Genomic DNA, 22,193 nt, shown 5'->3' with positions numbered 1-22,193 from the left:
ATCGCTCCATCAGGGGTCTGTAGGAAAGGGAAAGAAATTTGAATCAAAAACTTACTGTTTTTTGAATAATTGAAACAACCAGTAGGGAGTGTGCAATTTGATGTCTTTTGCAAAGAATGTTTTTAGGGACAGGGCTTTTTATCCTATCATGTTTGTTCTTTGCAACTAATTATTTAATTTTAATGGCACTTTTCTTAAAATTTTTATTTACATTATATTTTATATTGCAAGAACTTCAAATACAGCCCTCTTAATAAGTCTGTAACGGTTTTGTCTTTACCCAAACTGAGCTTTTGTAGAAGGATATAAGGAAGTCTCTATTCTTTACCAAATCACATCCAGTTGCTTTCTGTCCCTGATACCAAGGGTTCATTTCTTCTGCCTTTAGCCAAAAGAGGGATACAAGGGAGAAACTCTTTATCTTAGAAAAACATTCTGCATCTTAGATTTTATAACACTTAATGGAGTTAAGGATCTGTGTTGGAAGATCTTATCACTTTGTGTATAGTGTTACAAATCATAAATAAAATAAAGTATAAGTTTTCAGCTGATGAAAGTATGTGACAGGGAAAAAGGAACCAAGTCCTGGTGTGACTGTTCTCTTCTTTTTCCTCTCCAATCCTATTAATAGCAAGAGTATTGAGAATTCATGCAAAATTCCAAACCAAGTTCCCACAGGTAGCACTTAGCTAATGTCTGCACACCATTTTCAATTGGAACTAGTTTATAATGTAACACAATTAACGTCATTATAATTCGGAGTTACTTGAGTGGTTTTAATTATTTTCGTATCAATTAACATTGCCATGGAAACAGTCTCTTGCTAAAATGGCTTAAGTCTTCACACATTTAATCAATATCCAGAGGCAGATTTAAAGACTTGAGGTGTTTGTTTTATTTATTTGTTTGCTTTAAACTATTCAAGGACGTTTCTGGGTACACACGGCAGTTACTTAAAACTGTAAATTCCAGTTTTCTATGACTTCAAGTTATTTTTTACACTGCAAATAAATCCTGCCCAAAAGATCACTTCTAGCTTTCTGGATTTTTGTTTTTGTTTTGTATTGAATTGTATTTGTGTTGTATCCGGATTTCTGTTAGAGGAATTCCTTTGCACCAATTTCGCCACTGGACAAACCAACCAGGATTCTTGGATTTGAGCGCTTTGGCGCGGACCGGCCTTTTCGGCCCCAGCGGGCTGCCGTAGCAGAGAAGAACACTGATTGGCTGAGGCAGAAAAGTACCGCTGCCTCGCCGGTTTCGGTTTCGATTCGATGAAGTCCGCGGAGCCCGGGCTCTTGGGGCACCTGTAGTGAGGATTTTGGATCCCGCCGACGAGGTGAGCCGCGTGGCTGCGCGAGCCGAGCAGCCTCGGAAACGGCCTGCGGGGAGCGGGCTGGGGCTCCGGGGAGGGACTGCTGGGTGGTGGGTCCCCGCGAAATGCCGCTTCCAAGCTCTGTGTGCACGTAATGGCCGGGAGTGATCTGTTGGTGGGCGCCTGGAACCGCCGTCAGCGAGGCGTCTACACTGCGCCGAGAGGAGCGGCACCGTCCCGGCTGGCGTCGATTTGGCGTTCGAGACTGCACGAAGTTGTTCGGAGGTTATCGAAATTCCCCAAGGGAACCCCAGCGCTAATCCCAGGATTCGGCGGGAAAGCGGATCCCGAATCTAGGCCTAGGCTTTGCCTGGATTCTTCCAGGCTTCAGAGAATTGCGAAGCCTACCCTACATCGGAGTGGCTGCGCCTAACCACAGGAATTAAGGACTGGACTAACCTGAATTACCGAGTTGTCTAGTCGGGGAACCCCTTGTATGGTCTTAAGTCCTATCGCCAGAGGTTTTCTATGTGTCCGCGTTTGTGCCCCGGCGCGTGAATAGCGGGCATTTTTGTTTAAGGTGTGTAGGATTAGGATGATTGGAATTACCCCACCCTACTGCTCTTAGTAATACGTGACTGTTGTAGAAAAATTGCAAACATAGAAGACTTTAGTGAAGAAAATAATATTCGCTGAACCCTTTCACCTGCCATCTTTTTCTCCTGTATGTACCAGCGTCTACTTGGACTAGGACTGTTCATGTTTAATTACTTAACAGTGTAGTTTTCCAGTTCCATTTAAAAACTCTTCCTAAATATTATTCTAATTTTGTATCTTCTTTTGAGTGGCTGGCCCATCATTGTGGATCCCAGTGTAGGTCCCATAAATTATTCAGTCATTTCCCGACTGTGGGACATTTGGTTGTTTTTGAATTTTTGCATCATCTTAGCATCCCAGATCATATTTTGATAAACATTTCCCCCCCATCCTGTAGATTATTTCCTTGGACTAGATTCTCAGAAGTGAAATTATCAGATAGATGCTGTCATCCATAAGGTCTTTAGGCTTTCATGCACATTGCTGCAGTGTTTTCCAAAAAAGTTTTAGAGGTGGTTGGCAGTTTTACTTGCTTGAATATTGTGCAGAAATCTTGAGAGGCTTATGTCTGTAGTGTGTATCACTGGAGTTAACTGCAGTAGACTGCCTGAATGTTAGAGCAGGAAGAGACCTAAGTGGTCATCTAGCAAAGCCCCCTTATTTTGCAGATGAGGAACCTGGGGCCATGAGAGGTGAGATGAGTTATCCAAGTCACACAGCCAATTAAGTAGCAGAGCTGGGATTAGAACTGAGGTTTCCTGCCTCCCAAGTGAGTACTCTGTGCTGCATCAGGCAGCCTCTCACTGAACTGTGGCATAGTAGATATTAGAATTTAAAAATATGTTTACATCACTTGGATTATTCTCTTTTTTAAAAGTGTACTAACAGATTTTAATCATCAGAGGGATCTTTAGTACTGAAAAATTGTAAAGTGATCATTTTCATGGCCAAGGCTAGAAATCCGTTATTTAGAATGGCAACCCCTTCAAGGCTTTGACAGTTGTTTTCAGATTCTCTATATGTTAGAATAAAAAAAAAATCCCTGATAAATTATAATCTACACTCCATCATTTGGTTAGATGTAGGTGTTGGTTCTCATTTGCTATATTTGGGAGATTTCTTTAAAACTCCTCACTTTAAGGCCAAAGAACAATGTTGCTGGTTTTTAAATTTTTTTTATTTTAGGGCTTATAGCAGAGATTCTCAACTTCCATGGACTTTTTGGCCTGGACGCATTTGTTGTGGAGGGCCGTCCTGTGCATTGTAAAATGTTTAGCAGCATCCCTGGTCTGTACTCACTAGTATAGTAGTAGCACCACCTTCCTCAGTCATGAGAGTTCATGGTGTCCCCAGATATTTCCAGCTGTCCCTGAGCATGGTGGGGGAGGACAGGGGGGATTGCCCCTAGTTGAGAACCATTTGCTTATAGAAATTATCTGGAGAACTTTATAATGTAATGTATAGTGCCTTTGCCTCAGTAGATTCAGGAATTTGCATTTTAACAAGCATCTCTAGATTTGGATACAGCTGGTTCTTGAATGACAGAAACAGTTGTTTTCTCCGTCTTTGGTGCTCATTATAGAGATTACTTGATTAGTATTTGTTGAAGTACACACTTGATATTACTAGTCACTGTACCCATAGTTTGGGCTGGTGGGGGCTGGACAGGAATTTTGCTTGACACTGGCTTTGAATGTCACTTCCACAGACTTGGACAGTATGCTTAGATACCAGGGTTACCAAGTGAGTGAGATATTTTCCCTGTCCCCAAGAAGCTTAAAATTCACTGTGGGAGATCAGTCAGCAAATGGAAACATTACAAAACGGCCTGATAAGGGCCACGACTGAGAGTGGAAAGAGGTGCTTTCAGTGGACTAACTTCGCCTTTGGAAGAGAGGGAGAGAAGAGGCCCCAGCTGCTCGGGAAGGAGGGATTGTCTTCAAAAGACAGCCCGGCTCTCCACTGTGTCAGAGGGAGGAATTTAGAGAGCTGTCCTCGGTGTCTGATTGCCTCGTCAGACACTGCTATCTTAGTATCACGCTGCAATTACTTGGGTTCTAATGTTGTTTCCTTGCAATTTTTGCTTTTCAATTTTTTCCACGCTAAACTGTTAAGTACTCTAGAGTAGGTAAAAACTTACAGGTAAACATTGCCAAGAAATAAGGGTTTTCATCTCTTCTACTCGGCGGCATAACTTAGATCACATTAGATGCATTTCTTTGTGTTTGGCCATTACATTTCTTTGAGGCTAATTTCTAGTACTTTGTCATGTTAGGTATTTTTTTTTCCCAGCGAAAGTACTCTCCAATTAGGTTTTTCACCACCTGTATTGTGATTCCCCAAGATTTAACCAGGGAATCTTAACGTATTCAGAAAAGCAGCTGTACAGAAAGGGCTTGGGCTTTGAGGTCAACCTTGGCTTTGCTTTCCACCTCACGGGGTTTCTCTATAAATTGCTTATGAATCTAACACTAGTAGCACATAGTTGGATTAATAAAAGTTCATTCTTCACTCTTTTACCAAAAAGAAAAAAATTCTCTGCAGGGCACTTTGTAAAGGTTCTCATACTAGACCTCTCAGTAGCTTCTGACAGAAAATATACTGCCTTTGACTTAATAGCCATTTATGAAAATAGGTCATTTAAAACAAGCCTGAGTAGGAGTCAGGGGAGGGAGAGGCGGTATAGAGAGTGATAATGACTTTAATTTTGAATGGAGAAGTTTTACCAAGGTGACCCTGAAGAAAGGTCTTTTTCCTCTTATGTGTTTATGGTTCAAGAGTCTTATCTCTTGCTTCAGAAATTGTCAGAACTGTTCCTTCTGCCTTATCCAATTTAAAAGATGAAAACTTAAAATTACTTGAGCCAAGTGATGGGAAAAATTGTGGTGTCAAGACCAATTTACTCATACAAAATGGATTTATGGGCAAGTCATTAAGTAACAGGGAGTACCGAGGAAGCCTAATGAAGACTAATGTAAAAGATATGGCTTTCCTAAAGTGATGGATAAAATGTGTTTGAGGCAGCCCATATACTCTTTTCCAAATAACCTTAAAAGTATTTTTTTCCCCAGAGATTTAGTAGAATGTAGATATTCTAGAGAACAGATGAGAAGCTTGTCAGCCCCTCTTGTCATGTGGCTTACAGTATTTTGAGGGAGAAAAGACCCAGGAAAAGAATACAAAAGAGTGCATAGTGACAGGTTATATAGCAAGTAATTTGATTTATAGCAAGCAAAATCTAATACCAAACTGTGATGCCAAAACTAGGTGAGATGGGCATCTCCACTCTGCTTTGGAAAGTAGAAAGTGGAACCCAAGCAAGTTCCTGCTTAAAACCCCTGTTTTCCTATCATTGACAACAGTATTTCCCCTTGCCAGTTATTTCATAGGCTTGTTCAAACAGATTCCTGGCTTCTACCCAAGAACTGAGTAGAATCTCCAGCTGATCCTAATGATTCAAGTTTGGGAAGTTGACCTAGAGCCTCAAGTCCGTGCTCACTATGAATGTGGTGCAGCTCCCTACCGCAGAGGTGTTTCCTCCTTCCCTATGTAGATTTTGCCTTCTACCCAGACACATGTTCCCTGCCTTTCCTGACTTCTTTCAGCTGGGCGATGGTGCCTTTTCCTTCACTCAGCTCAGGTATTACCTGCAGAAATTCTTTGATCTGCCAAGCCTGGGATAAGAGAGTGTTCTCTGCCCTCATTTGTGCAAAATTCTATCAGAATACACATCACCTTTGTAAAATTCTCCATTTACATGTTTTTTTGCCCTTTCTAGAATGTGAACTCTGAGGGCTTAAGGCCTTGTCTTTGTGTTAACATTCTGCGGCCCCATGTGCCTGACACCTAACAGGTGCTCTGTGAAAGTTGGAAGTGTTGATTGCCTTCAGAAGCGATTGATGTTAATTGGAATACAGATAAGGCATTATTGGACAAGGCGTTATCTTTAGTGAGCTTAGAAAAACCTATCTCTGTTTTTAAAAAGGTGTGGAAAGTTAATATTAAAAATACCTTTAAAATAACCTATACTGTCAAGCAACTGATAGTCAAGATTTGCATTCTTTTTTTTTTTTTTTGACAGTTACTAACTCTCCTTCCAGCTTTTGCTTTATGTTTTTAATCTCAAACTGTAAATACTCTATGTGTAGGTGAAATTAGTAATAATTAAAGTAGTTAATAATATTTCTGTGAAATAAAGTCACATTACAATGCATCTTACTGGTCTTTAACAAAGAATAGCTACTTCCATCTCAGTTTTATACGTGATAAAACTGTGGCATAATGGGATTTAACATCCGTTGTAGGAAATGAACCTGACTCATCAGTTGAGTATGAGGCCTTCAGAGTTAATATTCTCTCTAGTTGTGTTCAGCCACAAAACAGCACGTGTTCAAAATGCAAATAAGGCAGTTTATAGATGAATGGGAATATTTGTGGATTTTCACTAAACTCATTAAAGGTACTGAATATGTTACAGTATTTACTTTGTAATTTTTCTCTTTGTACTCAGAACAGTATAAATAAAATTGCTGTGTTATCTGAGTCCCGAATGAAAAGTGGTTGTCCTGAATAGTAATTGTAATTGTAGTTATCTGTTGAGATTGTGGAGCTAAAAAAAATAAGCTGGAAATTCAATGAAAAAGTTAAATTAACATTTGTCAAGCAAAATAATTAGTTGATTGCATTTTGAAAACATCTTTCAAGCACTGGGGGCAGTGTAGATTGTCCAAATGATAGCCTAAAATTCAACAATAATTTCTGAAATGTATATTTTATTTGATTTAGGATGTTGACTTTTCTTGGCTAAAGAAAATTAATTTACTTAAATTATGATTGCTTTTGTTTACTCACACTCTTTAAACAAGAGTTTAGATTCTTCTAGATTTTAAGTTTAAGGCCAGAGCCTTTGTGTATGACATGTTTTTGAATTTCCTTGCTCAGTGTGTACATGTACATATTTGTTGAACAAATGAAAAACAGATAACCTAGAGTTCCCACTTACTCCAACTGCTGATCCTGTAGGAATTCACTATGAGAATATCTCCAAACAATCCTTCTACACACAAATCCAGAGTATTGAGTGGATGGACTTAGAGTGAATTAAGCAGTGTTATTAATAGAAGAATGTTTAATGAAAAAATTTCATTGAAAACAAAAGAACAGCTTGAGTTCTTGAAGGGAATTCTTAAAATATTGTATCTGTACTAAGTTTTAAGTTTCAGTGCTATATAGCTGCTGAATAATAAGTGATGCTGAATTTGACTGAAATAGAAACATTAATTTCTAAAATATTTTTACTCAGTTTTTGCTTAGCTACAATTTTGTTGATTTGCCAACATATTTTGAAAGAGATAGCTATTGTACAAGAAAAGATGCATTTTGAAAGGAATGATGTGCAGCTTTCCATGTCTGATACTGTTGATTTGGGTGTGTAATGCTGTCTCTTTTTCTATTTTAGACTCCTTTTATACTTACATTTTAGACTGTTTTTTCTTCATTATTTAGAGCCCATATCTGCTATAGTCATAATAGACTAATTAAAAATCTTTGGCTGTGATAGTGACTTTCAGAAGGCTGTTTAAGGTTGTGATTAAGAATATGGGCTGGCTGTCCACTTTCTGGCTGTGTGACCTTGAGCAGAGTGATTAATCTTTCTATGTCTTTCTTCATCTGTAAAATGAGGATAAAAACAATACCTGCCTTTTAGGGTAGAGCAGTTTAAATGGATTAATACATGCAAAGTTCTTGGAAAAGTGCTGGCATATGGTACACTCAAAATTACCTTTATATTTATTATTCTTTTCAGAGATACCATTTAGGCATCAGTTTATAAATGTGTCTGTCCTATACAATAAAGACTTAAAATAGGACTGATTTGAACTTGAATGTTCCATCACATTTTGGAACAAATTATTTAATCTTTCTGTGCCTTTCATCAGCAAAATGAGGGTATTAAGACCTTCTTCCCAGGGTTCTTGTAAAGATGAAATGTGATCGTGTTTATAAAAACCTTAGTAGAATGCTCTGCATAGAATAACCAACCATTCACTAATGGAGCTGTGGTAGTGGTTGTAATGGGTATACTGACTATGTGTTAGGCAATAGTGATAAGTGATTAAGAGCAGGTGCTTTGTACACACAGGACTTTTCTCTAATGAGGCTATGCCATGGTGTTGTGGGAACTGAATAAGATCATGTAGAATGTTTAGCTTAGTAACTGGCTCATAGTAAGTGCTGAAAACATGTTAGCTGTCATGTAGTAGTAGTGGAGTAATAATGAGTCTTCTTGCATGGTTATTTGAGACTTCGTTTTCTGTAAATACTGAGGGCTTTAAGGGTTTTGTTGACTAATTAGCTTTTGTCTTTACCTTTATTACCCCTTTCCATGTTTTGATTTAGGATTGTTAAAATGAGTCTTCGGAAGCAAACCCCTAGTGACTTCTTAAAGCAAATCATTGGACGACCGGTTGTGGTAAAATTAAATTCTGGAGTGGATTATCGAGGTAATATTTTTATGTTTCATCCTCATGATGTAACTGAATAAGTAAATGTGACGTACTGATTTTTATTAACCTCTTAAATATACCTGATAGACCAAAAAAGTACTGGTCCTCAGCAGTTCTTATGCACATCTCTTTTTCTGCCTCTGAGATCATTCCTGCTAGAGGGACAGCTCTGGCAGTATAGCGTGTGCTGTTTCTGCCTTTCTGTGTGATTTGTGTGACTTCTGTCTCCTGTCTCTGCTTTGAGATCGTGTTTGCCTAAGTTACATGGTAATAACCAGATATTCCTAGTTGACTCAGGGATGAACAACTCAACTGAAGAACACCTTGGTACAGCAGCATTTGTTTTTGCAGGAGTATTCAAAATTGGCAAGCAGCTATTGAGTATCATTTTACAACCTGAGTGTCCCACTCATGTAACTTATATGTGAAGTATCCAAAGATGCCTTTCTGTTCTTGGAGAAAATATTATTTTTAAGAGGCTGTGATGCTTTTGAAATTAACTTTATAGGAAGAATGGTGTCAAATTCCATTTTTTTAAAGTTAATAAATTCCTTATTTTTCGCAACTAAGATATGTTAAGGTGCCTGAAATATTTCACAGGTGTAGCTAACTAATTCATTAGCAGAGTGACTTGGTCTCTTGGGTTGCTATAACAGAATACCACAGACTGGGTAATTCCTATTTTTATTTTTTGCATTTTTAAATTTATTTCCTTAGAGTACAGGTGGTTTTTGGCTACATGTGTACATTCTTTAGCGGTGGTTTTGTGCATCCATCATCCAAGCACTGTACACTATACTGGGTAATTTTCAAAAACAGAAGTTTATTTTCTCTCAGTTCTGGTGGCTAGGAAATCCAAGATCAGGATGCCAGCAGGTTCAGTTGTCTGGCGGGCTGCATCCTCCGGAAAGGATGGAATGCTGAGTCCTTAGGTGGCAGAAGGCAGAGGGCAAGCCAGCATACTGTATGAAGCCTTTTTTTATGTGGGCCTTCATCCCATGAATGGGAAAGTGTTCATGGTCCACTCACCTCTTAAAGGCCCCACCTCTTAATACCGTCTTATTGCCAAACACTTGAATTTTGGAAGGGACACATTCAAACCATAGCACAGGGTTTTGTTGCCTTTTCTTGGTCTCTTTTCTGAATAATTAATAATGATAGTAATCTCTCAAGCTTTTTCCTTTGAAATCTCTATTGAGTATCCCCACCTAGTAAGGGAGGAGCTAGGACTCGAGTTCAGGCTTGGCTCATAAGCCTTGTTAAGAAAGCACTCTGGTGATTATGTACTCCTTTAGCTTCTTGACACTAATAACATATCTCCAGTTTAATTTTATTTTTATAGTAAAACTAATGGATTTATACTGAATACTGAGATACTACAATGTCTCAATTTACTGCCTCTACCTGTGAACTTTTGATGAGCCCATAGGAAGTGATAGATTTCTAGGGATTTTAGTCTGCTTGACAACTGATTAAAGTGAGGACATTGTGTTCAGTATCTTCTCAGTATCCACTTTATTGAAGAGATGAACCAGCCTGATCTTTTTTCTCTATACTCTTTAAGAAAAATTTTTCTGTTTATAAAGGCAATACATGTTTTAGTTTTAATTTTAGAAATTTAAAAGAAAATAAAAGAAACAAGTATATAGAAGAAAGCAAAGTCTCTCCAATGCTACCATCCAAAGAGTTTACCAATTTTGACCTCTATATAAGCATAATTTGATGTAAATGGAATCAGCTGTACATGAAACCTGATTTTTTTTTTTTTTTTTAAACATGAAACAATACATTTAGTTTTGTGACAGTATAAAGGTTTGTGTGGCTGTACAATAGTTTTGTTTTTATTTTTAACAAATTTCCTATTAATGGACATTTTAGGTGTTGACCAGTTTTTTACTACTGTAAACAACTGTTTTACTTTGACATACATTGTGAACGCTTGACCAAGCATCTCTTTAGAATCAATTCCCTGGGCTAGGATTTACAATCAGAGTATTCCATGGCCCTGCATCAGTGAACCTGGGTTTATCCTACATATTCTCACCAACTCTTGTATTAGCTTTTTCATCTTTTCTAATCTAATACTTGGCAACAAGTAATATCTCATTTTACATATATTTTCTTTGTTTACTAGTGAGATTCAGGAGTCTTTCACATGGATAGTAACCCTAATTTTCTTTCCTCATGTCTCTTCATGGCCTTTGTACTAATAAAGCAAAATATTTTTTACTATTAGCCTTACTAAAGGACCATGCTTATTTTATGGTTTACAAAACACTGATAAAAGCCCAAAACAAAACAATAACAACATACCAAAAAAAAAAAAACCTCCATCAACTCTCTGTAGCAATTTCTCTTTAAGAAAATGCCTTGTTTTTGGTTATGTATAGTGATTTATCTCATGAAGAAGGAAAGGGTTGTATTTCTAACCTTTTGGGCAGTTTGTTAGTGTGTGGATTTTTGTTTTTTGTTTTTTCTTTTTAGCCTTTGCTATGAGAATAGAATAGACATTTTAATTAGACGTGAACTTTTTTTTTTTTGAGATGGTGTCTCACTCTGTCGCCCAGGCTGGAATGCAGTGTCGCAGTCTTGGCTCACTAAAACCTCTGCCTCCCAGGTTCAAACGATTCTCCTCTCAGGTTCAAAAGATTCTCCTGCCTCAGCCTCCTGAGTAGCTGGAATTACTGGCACCTGCCACCACTTCTGGCTAATTTTTGTATTTTTAGTAGAGACAGGATTTCACCATTTTAGCAAGGCTGTTCTTGAACTCCTGACCTCAAGTGATCCACCTGCCTCTGCCTCCCAAAGTACTGGGTTATAGGCATGAGCCACCGTGCCCAGCCTGGACATTTCATTTTGAAATCTTTTCATTAGTTTTCAAACTTGCCTGTCTTGCCTCAGAAGTTTCTTGCTTATTTATAATTGTGGTTTATATGTAAAATAATACAGCAGGAAATGAGCTAAAGTTGTATCTTAAGCTTTCTTTTGCTAAGAAATAATTGTTATTATTCACAGTCCATTCTGGTTCTTTGAGAGTTTACAGCTTAAGCTGTCATTATAGACACAATTTTGAAAGGAAACTTTTTTTGTTTAGAGGATAATAGGGGCAGAGACAGAGAGTGAGGAGCATATTAATCAAGTGAAGACATCAGATGAGAAACTATAGACTCGTCTAATTCAATTGAGTCTAGTATTTGTTTTTACTTAATTTTTTTTTCTCTGGAAAATACCACTTTACATTAGAGACAGAATTAGAGGCTTACAGATTTTCATCTTTTGAGAAAGATCATCAGGTCAAATTTAATAAAATTTATACCATCTTAACACAATTAAAGATTCACTCAACCTGTTTCCTTGAAAGCTCCCTCAAATTTTTTTGGCCATTTTCTCTATTAGTTTTGATTGAAAAATATTACAGCTGTAACAAAACAGACCAAGATGTGTTATAATGCAATATGTTGCCCTATATTCTCAAGCTGCTCTTCACTCTGAGTCACAGCTTTAAGATGTTCTTTCGGGAGCACCTGCTGTCTCCTCTTCTATTATTTTAACAGATTGTGGAGACTTCTCTTAACCCTGGAGTACATTCATCTGCTGCAGTAGATGTGAAAGAATGAAATAAATCTGCTAGACCCATGTTTCACTTAGTGGCTAAAGTAGGAAATGCCTCTGGAACCTGAGATCATTTGTTCATGCATAATTGCCCACCTTGTGCTTAGTTTTCAAAGAACGGTATTTTTGTTGGAATATTCTTTTGCTGTGTGGTCATACATGCCATGAGGGAAGTGACGGTTTGTTGTTTTACCGGTTAGTAGTGGGTGCATGACTGCCTTCCTAGCCTTCATTCAGATTGGCATAGAGTTATTTTGTGCTTAAGCTACTGAGTTTCATTTATTGTGTGAATTTTTATGTTAAGCATCTGAGAGCTGATGAACAAAGAGATAGTCTGCTCTAAGGTATACCCTGTAATTTTCAACTCTTACTTTTCTTGTGTATCTTCTTTTTGACTGTCTGCAGGGGTCCTGGCTTGCCTGGATGGCTACATGAATATAGCCCTGGAGCAGACAGAGGAATATGTAAATGGACAACTGAAGAATAAGTATGGGGACGCATTTATCCGAGGAAACAATGGTAACATTTCTTCACCCTGCAGTACAGGATCCAAAATAAGCCTTTTTGTTTATAATCCAGATCACCAAAGAGTTTTCTAGATAATTTTAAAGTACAGTTTTAGGCTTATTTTAAAATGCTTATATGTCAGATCTTCAGTTTGACCAGTTATTTTTTAAATGCCTCATAGAATTTTGAAACTAAAATTTTCGCCTTCCCTTCCTTTAGTGATGAGGAAATGGGGGACATTGGTCTCTTGACCCGGACCCTGCTCCCTCAAATATCATTTACTGTGTCTCCCCAGCACATATTCCTGCTTCTCGTAGCCTGGAAGTTGGAGCTATAAGAATGGGCACCATTTCCTTGATGTCTTTGATTTGCATAATTTGGCATTTCATCTTATTTGTCCCTTCTTTATTAAACTTTCAAATGTATGGAGATTTGTACCTTTTGGTTTGGCAAAAATGGCAAAGTAGAAAAACTAGTTTAAAGTTTCTCGGTTTTTTTAAACAACTAATTGCTGTGATTTTTGTAGTTATTTTTAAGTACCTAGTTTCAACATGAAAATTATAATTAAGTCATATTTGTATTTTTGGTGGGGAAGGAAAGACATCAGAAGTATGAGAATTACCCCACTTTTGGTTCATTCTCCCAAATGAAACTCTGGGATTCTTGAGTTCAGATTTTTTATTGATTTGTTTAATTCTGGATGTCTTCAACTCCCTAAATAGTTGAATCTCCTTGCTATGAACTAAACTTCCTGACTTTTATAATAGATTCTGTCCCCTGTGCTTACTGTACCATGTTTCTTCAGATTATATTTTTATATATATGATCTCTTGGTTTTCTAGTCCTTCCTATTTATAGAATTATTTATCCTATTTTTCATATCCTTATTTGACTTCTTCTTTTTCCTAAGAAATGATAGAATTCTTTTCTCACCTCAAGACAGCTAATGGCAGCAGTCACCGACAGGTTGGCTTCTGTGCATGTTAGTAGGGGTTGGATCCTTTAACATGCACACTACACCTAGGACTTGAGGGGCAGAGTGGAGGGTGGTTGTATGGGCATTCTGATGCTTCCCTTCCTGTCACATTTCCTGTGATGTAATCAGTAACATTCATCTTTAGACTCCCAAGTTCACATCGTTGGCTTTTAAAGAGGATCTTGACTTATTTGATTGGGCTGTGCTATGTTCTTTGATGAAGACATCCTACTTTGAGCAGACCTCTCAGAAGCCGAATAGGCATGGAGGGTGGAAGGGAGAGCCAACTCTAGTGAAACTTGGCCAAAGTGACCCAGACATTCCATTTTGTTTCATTCCTACAGACCATACATCCTAAGAGTTCAGGTTGGTAGTCGTGAGAGGACCAGCTAAGCAGAATATTGGGTAACACCAAAGTATGAGACCTTAACAGGAACTCAGAAAAAGGACTTTGATATCATTAAAAAGAAAAAAAATCAAAAAATCCTGCTCTTGTTTATCCTGTTGCAATTAAGAAGATAATCAGCAAGTTTAGAGTTTGCGTTGGAGAGAGAGATGGAAATATGCTCTTTATTCTTAATTTGAGATCTAGCCTGGTAGGTGGATTGACCGGTTTACTTTCTGAAAACATCTTGTTTTTTGTTTGTTTGTTTGTTTTTTGAGATGAAGTCTTCTATGTCACCCAGGCTGGAGGGTAGTGGTGCAATCTTGGCTCACTGCAGCCTCTACCTCTCAGACTTAAGTGATCCTCTCACCTCAGCCTCCCATGTAGCTGGGACTACAGGCGCGTATACCAACATGCCTGGCTAATTTTTTGTATTTTTGGTAGAGACGGGATTTCACCATGTTGCCCATGCTGGTCTTGAACTTCTGAGCTCAAGTGATCCACCTGCTTTGGCCTCCCAAAGTACTGAGATTACAGGCGTGAACCACCATGTTCAGCCTGGAAAAGCATAATTCTTGCACTTCTAACTGTAAAGCATTCTTAGATGCCAGAGACTTTCACATATATTTTATTTGTCTTCATGGTCACACTTTGCAGAGTCACGCAGACACATGGATAAGATTACGATACAGTTTTATAAGACATCAAACTCGGATATAGATAAAACTAGTACTTCCAGAGTTAATTGAATGATACAAAAATTCCTTTTAAATGTCAGATGTAGCCGACCAAAATGTGTCTGCTTTTATTTATTTATTTATTTTTTAAATTTTTTATTGCATTTTAGGTTTTGGGGTACATTTCCAGAACATGCAAGACAGTTGCATAGGTACACACATGGCAGTGTGTTTTGCTTCCTTTCTCCCCTTCACCCACATTTGGCATTTCTCCCCAGGCTATCCCTCCCCAGCTCCCCCTCCCGCTGGCCCTCCCCTTTTCCCCCCAATAGACCCCAGTGTTTAGTACTCCCCTCCCTGTGTCCATGTGTTCTCATTTTTCATCACCCGCCTGTGAGTGAGAATATGTGGTATTTCATTTTCTATTCTTGTGTCAGTTTGCTGAGAATGATGTTCTCCAGATTCATCCATGTCCCTACAAACGACACAAACTCATCATTTCTTATTGCTGCATAATATTCCATGGTGTATATGTGCCAGATTTTCCCAATCCAGTCTATCATCAATGGGAATTTGGGTTGATTTCAGGTCTTTGCTATTGTAAACAGTGCTGCAATGAACATTCGTGTACATGTGTCCTTATAGTAGAACGATTTATAGTCCTTTGGATATATACCCAGTAATGGGATTGCTGGGTCAAATGAAATTTCTATTTCTAAGGCCTTGAGGAATCGCCACACTGTCTTCCACAATGGTTGAACTAATCTACACTCCCACCAACAGTGTAAAAGTGTTCCTTTTTCTCCACATCCTCTCCAGCATCTGTTGTCTCCAGATTTTTTAATGATCGCCATTCTAACTGGCGTGAGATGGTATCTCAATGTGGTTTTGATTTGCATCTCTCTGATGACCAGTGACGATGAGCATTTTTTCATATGATTGTTGGCCTCATATATGTCTTCTTTCGTAAAGTGTCTGTTCATATCCTTTGCCCACTTTTGAATGGGCTTGTTTGTTTTTTTCCAGTAAATCCGTTTGAGTTCTTTGTAAATTCTGGATATCAGCCCTTCATCAGATGGGTAAACTGCAAAATTTTTTTCCCATTCTGTTGGTTGCCGATTCACTCTAGTGACTGTTTCTTTTGCCGTGCAGAAGCTGTGGAGTTTGATTAGGTCCCATTTGTCTATTTTGGCTTTTGTTGCCAATGCTTTTGGTGTTTTGTTCATGAAGTCCTTGCCTACTCCTATGTCCTGGATAGTTTTGCCTAGATTTCCTTCTAGTTTTTTTATCGTGCCAAGTCTTGTGTTTAAGTCTTTAATCCATCTGGAGTTAATTTTAGTGTAAGGTGTCAGGAAGGGGTCCAGTTTCTGCTTTCTGCACATGGCTCGCCAGTTTTCCCAGCACCATTTGTTAAACAGGGAATCCTTTCCCCATTGCTTGTTTTTGTCAGGTTTATCAAAGATTGTATAGTTGTCGATATGTTGTGTTGCCTCCGGTGCCTCTGTTATGTTCCATTGGTCTATATCTCTGTTTTAGTACCAGTACCATGCTGTTTTGATTACTGTAGCCTTGTAGTATAGTTTGAAATCCAGTAGTGTGATGCCCCCCGCTGTGTTCTTTTTGCTTAGAATTGACTTGGCTATGCGGGCTCTCTTTTGGTTCCATATGAAGTTCATGGTGGTTTTTTCCAGTTCTGTGAAGAAAGTCAATGGTAGCTTGATGGGGATAGCGTTGATTCGGTAAATTACTTTGTGCAGTATAGCCATTTTCACGATATTAATTCTTTCTAACCATGAACATGGAATGTTTCTTCATCTGTTTGTGTCCTCTCTGATTTCGTTGAGCAGTGGTTTGTAGTTCTCCTTGAAGAGGTCCCTTACGTTCCTTGTGAGTTGTATTCCTAGGTATTTTATTCTTTTTGTAGCAATTGTGAATGGCAGTTCGTTCGTGATTTGGCTTTCTTTAAGTCTGTTATTGGTGTAGACGAATGCTTGTGATTTTTGCACATTAATTTTATATCCTGAGACTTTGCTGAAGTTGCTTATCAGTTTCAGGAGTTTTTGGGCTGAGGCGATGGGGTCTTCTAGGTTTACTATCATGTCGTCTACAAATAGAGGCAATTTGGCTTCCACCTTTCCTATTTGAATACCCTTTATTTCTTTTTCTTGCCTGATTGCTCTGGCTAGAACTTCCAGTACTATATTGAATAGGAGTGGTGAAAGAGGGCATCCTTGTCTAGTGCCGGATTTCAAAGGGAATGCTTCCAGTTTTTGCCCATTCATTATGATATTGGCTGTTGGTTTGTCATAAATAGGTTTTATTACTTTGAGATACGTTCCATCGATACCGAGTTTATTGAGGGTTTTTAGCATAAAGGGCTGTTGAATTTTGTCAAATGCCTTCTCTCCGTCAATTGAGATAATCATGCGGTTTTTGTTTTTGGTTCTGTTTATGTGGTGAATTACGTTGATAGACTTGCGTATGTTGAACCAGCCTTGCATCCCCGGGATGAATCCTACTTGATCATGATGGATAAGTTTTTTGATTTGCTGTTGCAATTGGCTTGCCAATATTTTATTGAAGATTTTTACATCTATGTTCATCATGGATATTGGCCTGACGTTTTCTTTTCTTGTTGGGTCTCTGTCGGGTTTTGGTATCAGGATGATGTTGGTTTCATAAAATGATTTGGGAAGGATTCCCTCTTTTTGGATTATTTGGAGTAGTTTTAGAAGGAATGGTACCAGCTGCTGTTTGTGTGTCTGGTAGAATTCGGCTGTGAACCCGTCTGGACCTGGGCTTTTTTCGTGTGGTAGGCTCTTAATTGCTGCCTTGACTTCTGACCTTGTTATTGGTCTATTCATAGTTTCAGCTTCCTCCTGGTTTAGGCTTGGGAGGACACAGGAGTCCAGGAATTTATCCATTTCTTTGAGGTTTACTAGTTTATGTGCATAGAGTTGTTTGTAATATTCTCTGATGATGGTTTGAATTTCTGTGGAATCTGTGGTGATTTCCCCTTTATCATTTTTTATTGCATCTATTTGGTTGTTCTCTCTTTTCTTTTTAATCAATCTGGCTAGTGGTCTGTCTATTTTGTTGATCTTTTCAAAAAACCAGCTCTTGGATTTACTGATTTTTTGAAGGGTTTTTCGTGTCTCAATCTCCTTCAGCTCAGCTCTGATCTTAGTTATTTCTTGTCTTCTGCTGGGTTTTGAGTTTTTTTGATCTTGCTCCTCTAGCTCTTTCAATTTTTGCAATAGGGTGTCAATTTTGGATCTCTCCATTCTCCTCATATGGGCACTTATTGCTATATATTTTCCTCTAGAGACTGCTTTAAATGTGTCCCAGAGATTCTGGCATGTTGTGTCTTCATTCTCATTGGCTTTGAAGAACTTCTTTATTTCTGCCTTCATTTCATTGTTTATCCAATCAACATTCAAGAGCCAGTTGTTCAGTTTCTATGAAGCTGTACAGTTCTGGGTTGGTTTCTGAATTCTGAGTTCTAACTTGATTGCACTATGGTCTGAGAGACTGTTATGATTTCAGTTGTTTTTCATTTGCTGAGGAGTGCTTTACTTCCAATTATGTGGTCAATTTTAGAGTAGGTGTGATGTGGTGCTGAGAAGAATGTATATTCTGTGGATTTGGGGTGGAGAGTTCTGTAAATGTCTATCAGGTTTGCTTGCTCCAGGTCTGAGTTCAAGCCCTGGATATCCTTGTTGATTTTCTGTCTGGTTGATCTGTCTAATATTGACAGTGGAGTGTTAAAGTCTCCCACTATTATTGTGTGGGAGTCTAAGTCTCTTTATAAGTCATTAAGAACTTGCCTTATGTATCTGGGTGCTCCTGTATTGGGTCCATATATGTTTAGGATCGTTAGTTCTTCTTGTTGTATCAATCCTTTTACCATTATGTAATGGCCTTCTTTGTCTCTTTTGATCTTTGTTGCTTTAAAGTCTATTTTATCAGAGATGAGAATTGCAACTCCTGCTTTTTTTTGCTCTCCATTTGCTTGGTAAATCTTCCTCCATCCCTTTATTTTGAGCCTTTGTGTGTCCTTGCATGTGAGATGGGTTTCCTGGATACAGCACACTGATGGGTTTTGGCTTTTTATCCAATTTGCCAGTCTGTGTCTTTTGATTGGTGCATTTAGTCCATTTACGTTTAGGGTTAATATTGTTATGTGAGAATTTTATACTGCCATTTGGATGCTAGCTGGCTGTTTTGCACATTAGTTGATGTAGATTCTTCATTATGTTGATGCTCTTTAGCATTGAGTGTGATTTTGGAATGGCTGGTACTGGTTGTTCCTTTCTATGTGTAGTGCCTCTTTCAGGAGCTCTTGTAAAGGAGGCCTGGTGGTGACAAACTCTCTGAGTACTTGCTTGTTCGCAAAGGATTTTATTTTTCCTTCACTTCTGAAGCTCAGTTTGGCTGGATATGAAATTCTGGGTTGAAAGTTCTTTTCTTTAAGGATGTTGAATATTGGCCCCCACTCTCTTCTGGCTTGTAGTGTTTCTGCCGAGAGATCTGCTGTGAGTCTGATGGGCTTCCCTTTGTGGGTGACCCGACCTTTCTCTCTGGCTGCCCTTAGTATTTTTTCCTTTATTTCAACCTTGTTGAATCTGACGATTATGTGCCTTGGGGTTGCTCTTCTTGTGGAATATCCTTGTGGTGTTCTCTGTATTTCCTGCATTTGAGTGTTGGCCTGTCTTGCTAGGTGGGGGAAATTTTCCTGGATAATATCCTGAGGAGTATTTTCCAGCTTGGATTCATTCTCTTCGTCACATTCTGGTACACCTATCAAACGTAGGTTAGGTCTCTTCACATAGTCCCACATTTCTTGGAGACTTTGTTCATTCCTTTTTGCGCTTTTTTCTCTGATCTTGGTTTCTCGTTTTATTTCATTGAGTTGATCTTCGCCTTCTGATACTCTTTCTTCTGCTTGGTCAATTCGGCTGTTGAAACTTGTGCATGCTTCGCGAAGTTCTCGTATTGTGTTTTTCAGCTCCTTCAATTCATTCATATTCCTCTCTAAGGTATCCATTCTTGTTATGATTTCCTCGAATCTTTTTTCAAATCTTTTTTCAAGGTTTTTAATTTCTTTGCATTGATTTAAAACATGTTCTTTTAGCTCACAGAAGTTTCTCATTATCCACCTTCTGAAGTCTAATTCCGTCACTTCGTCACAGTCATTCTCTGTCCAGCTTTGTTCCCTTGCTGGTGAGGAGTTTTGGTCCTTTGTAGGAGGCGAGGTGTTCTGGTTTCAGGTGTTTTCCTCCTTTTTGCGCTGCTTTCTTCCCATCTTTGTGGATTTATCCACCTGTCGTCTGTGTAGTTGCTGACTTTTTGATTGGGTCTCTGAGTGGACGCCCAGATTGTTGATGATGAAGTATTTCTGTTACTTGGTTTTTCTTCTACCAGTCTAGCCCCTCCACTGTACGACTGCTGAGGTTCACTCCAGGCCCTGCTTGTCTGGGGTGCACCTATAGTAGGAGCGGAACAGTGAGGGATGGTACCAGTTTCTTTTTCTGCTATCTTTGTCTCATAATGATGCCTGCCAAATGTCAGTCTTCTGGATATAGAGGGGTCAGGGAGCTGCTTGAGGAGACAGTCTGTACTTTATAGGAGCTCAAGTGCTGAGCTGTGAGCTCTGTTGTTCATTCAGGGCTGTTAGGCTGCTACGTTTAATTCTGCTGCAACAGAACTCATAAAAAAAAAACCTTTTTTTCTTAGATGCTCTGTCTCGGGGGTGTTGGGGCTTTCTTTGTGAGTGTCCGTTGTGGTGTCCTGCCCAGCTAGGAGGCAGTCTAGTCACTATTTGCCTGCCGAGGCTCCACCCTGCTGGTGTGAGGTTCGCCCTGTTGCTGCAGGCTCTGCCGTTCTGCTGCGGTCTCCGCCCTGCTGCCACGGGCTATGCCCTGCGGCAGAGTCTCTCTGTTGTAGCGGGTTGCCTCGGCAATGGCAGGCTGTGTCAGCAGTGGGCGTGTACCTCAGTAGGGGCGGATTGCCTCGGTAATGGCGGACGACCCTCCCCCACGGAGCTGCACCGTACTGGGTTCAGCTGTGCCCTAAGGGAACCTCTCCACCGGGAGTGTTTGGAATCTCCATTTTGTTTGTCCCTCTGCGCTACCCCAAATGCTGTTTTCCTGGAATCTCCTGGGCTGGCTCACTGTCCAAGTCCCTTTCAGTCTCAAGTTCAGCCCTCTAAAGTCTCAGATTGCCGGTTCAACAGGGCACCTGGACCAGTGCGCTTTGTGTGGAGCGCTGTGTAGCGCCACTGTGCTACAGCGCCGGCCGCTGGCCATACCGGCTGCCGGCTGCACCAGCCAAAACCTCTGCCTGGCGTCCCACATCTCTTTTATACCTGGGAATTTCCCCGTTCTGTGGGCAAGAAAGATCTGTGTGGAAATGCGGCCCTGACTCACCCTCTCCGCACATTCACCGAGAGCTTCAATTCTGGGTTGTTCCCACTGCGCCATCTTGAGTCCTCCCTCAATCTGTTTGCTTTTAAACTTGCTACTGTGTTTACTTACAAGCAGGGTTTTTATATTTCTCAATTTATGTATATTTTTCTTTTCAGTGTTGTACATCAGTACACAGAAGAGAAGGATGTGAAGACACCAAGAGAGCAACACTTTTCATAGTTGGATATATTTTTTTATGAATTTTTTTTTCTAATTTTTGCTTCTTTTGCGATGTAATTTGTCCTGTTTTTATAATAATTGGTGATTTTTCACTGACATGTGAGTAAGATAAATGTTTACAATTGTGGATTGAATTGTGAAATGTTCTTTCACGTTTTAAGTTTCAGTCATTTTCTTTTACCTCTTGTCAGTGTACAGAATGCTAAAAGAATAAAAAAAAAACAAAATATATCTCTTCTACAAGATTATGTAACTTAAGTTTCGAGGAGTGTCATTTCATTTGACTTGCTTTAGTTACCCCCCTAAAATGATGCATACGTTTTATATATTGTGTGGGCATGTAATTAAAACGTTTTAGAGGTATCCTCCTTTATTGCATCTTTTTCTGTTCATACAAACTCCTTGGGTGAATATGTTCTACAGAGGCATCCAGTTTCCGTCTGAAGCTACAAAAAGGGGCCACAAGGTCAGAGGTTCAGCCACTGATTTAGTCACCTTAAATAGAAACAGAATTGGAGAGCTAAGAGTGGCACTTGCACGTAAGGAGTGGGAATTCGAATCGAGGTGCTGAAGAAATCCTAAAGATTAGCAAGATTTCAGTTAGACTCCTGTCACCAGTCCCCCTGCGACTCCTATGCAATTAGACTTTTTAGGTTTACCTGCTCCCTTTCAGGAGCATTGGCATCAATGTTATTCTCTCAGTTTATGAACACAGTTTGGGAGAGACCATTCCTGTACATCTCTTGCAGTCAGATTAAACCAAAGCCTGGAGTTGATAAACTAATTCAGGTTCTAATTGTGGAGCTGAGATTGGGAAATAATTTTTCCTAACTTGCTTAGCAAGTGGCTTTAGAGAACCCTGTCTCAAAAATCAGCTGTGTTGCAGGTGACGTTGTCCAGGAGCAGAACACCAGGCTTTATGTTGCTTGGCACAAGTCAGCTCCTCCGATTATGTGATTCCTGCTGAGAGG

The 22,193-nt window shown here is 39.2% G+C and overlaps 1 protein-coding gene across 2 annotated transcripts; it reads left to right on the top strand.

Moving 5' to 3' along the window:
• Positions 1-1,262: 1,262 nt before the first annotated feature.
• On the top strand, positions 1,263-21,585 carry LSM6 (LSM6 homolog, U6 small nuclear RNA and mRNA degradation associated). Of its 2 annotated transcripts, none has more exons than XM_002745308.7 (4): positions 1,263-1,339; positions 8,312-8,415; positions 12,436-12,549; positions 21,159-21,585. In XM_002745308.7, exons 2-4 carry the CDS (start codon positions 8,322-8,324, stop codon positions 21,191-21,193), a joined length of 243 nt encoding a protein of 80 aa, XP_002745354.1. In that variant the 5' UTR covers positions 1,263-1,339; positions 8,312-8,321; the 3' UTR covers positions 21,194-21,585. The 2 variants fall into 2 exon arrangements, with proteins under 2 accessions (XP_002745354.1, XP_008990873.1); XM_008992625.3 differs by having other exon boundaries at positions 1,263-1,895.
• Positions 21,586-22,193: the final 608 nt, after the last annotated feature.

Source organism: Callithrix jacchus, chromosome 3 (assembly GCF_049354715.1).
Source record: "Callithrix jacchus isolate 240 chromosome 3, calJac240_pri, whole genome shotgun sequence".
In the NCBI taxonomy this organism is placed as follows: Eukaryota; Metazoa; Chordata; class Mammalia; order Primates; family Cebidae; genus Callithrix; species Callithrix jacchus.
Note: the sequence above shows the minus strand (reverse complement) of the source record. Positions and strands in the feature narration are given on the sequence as shown.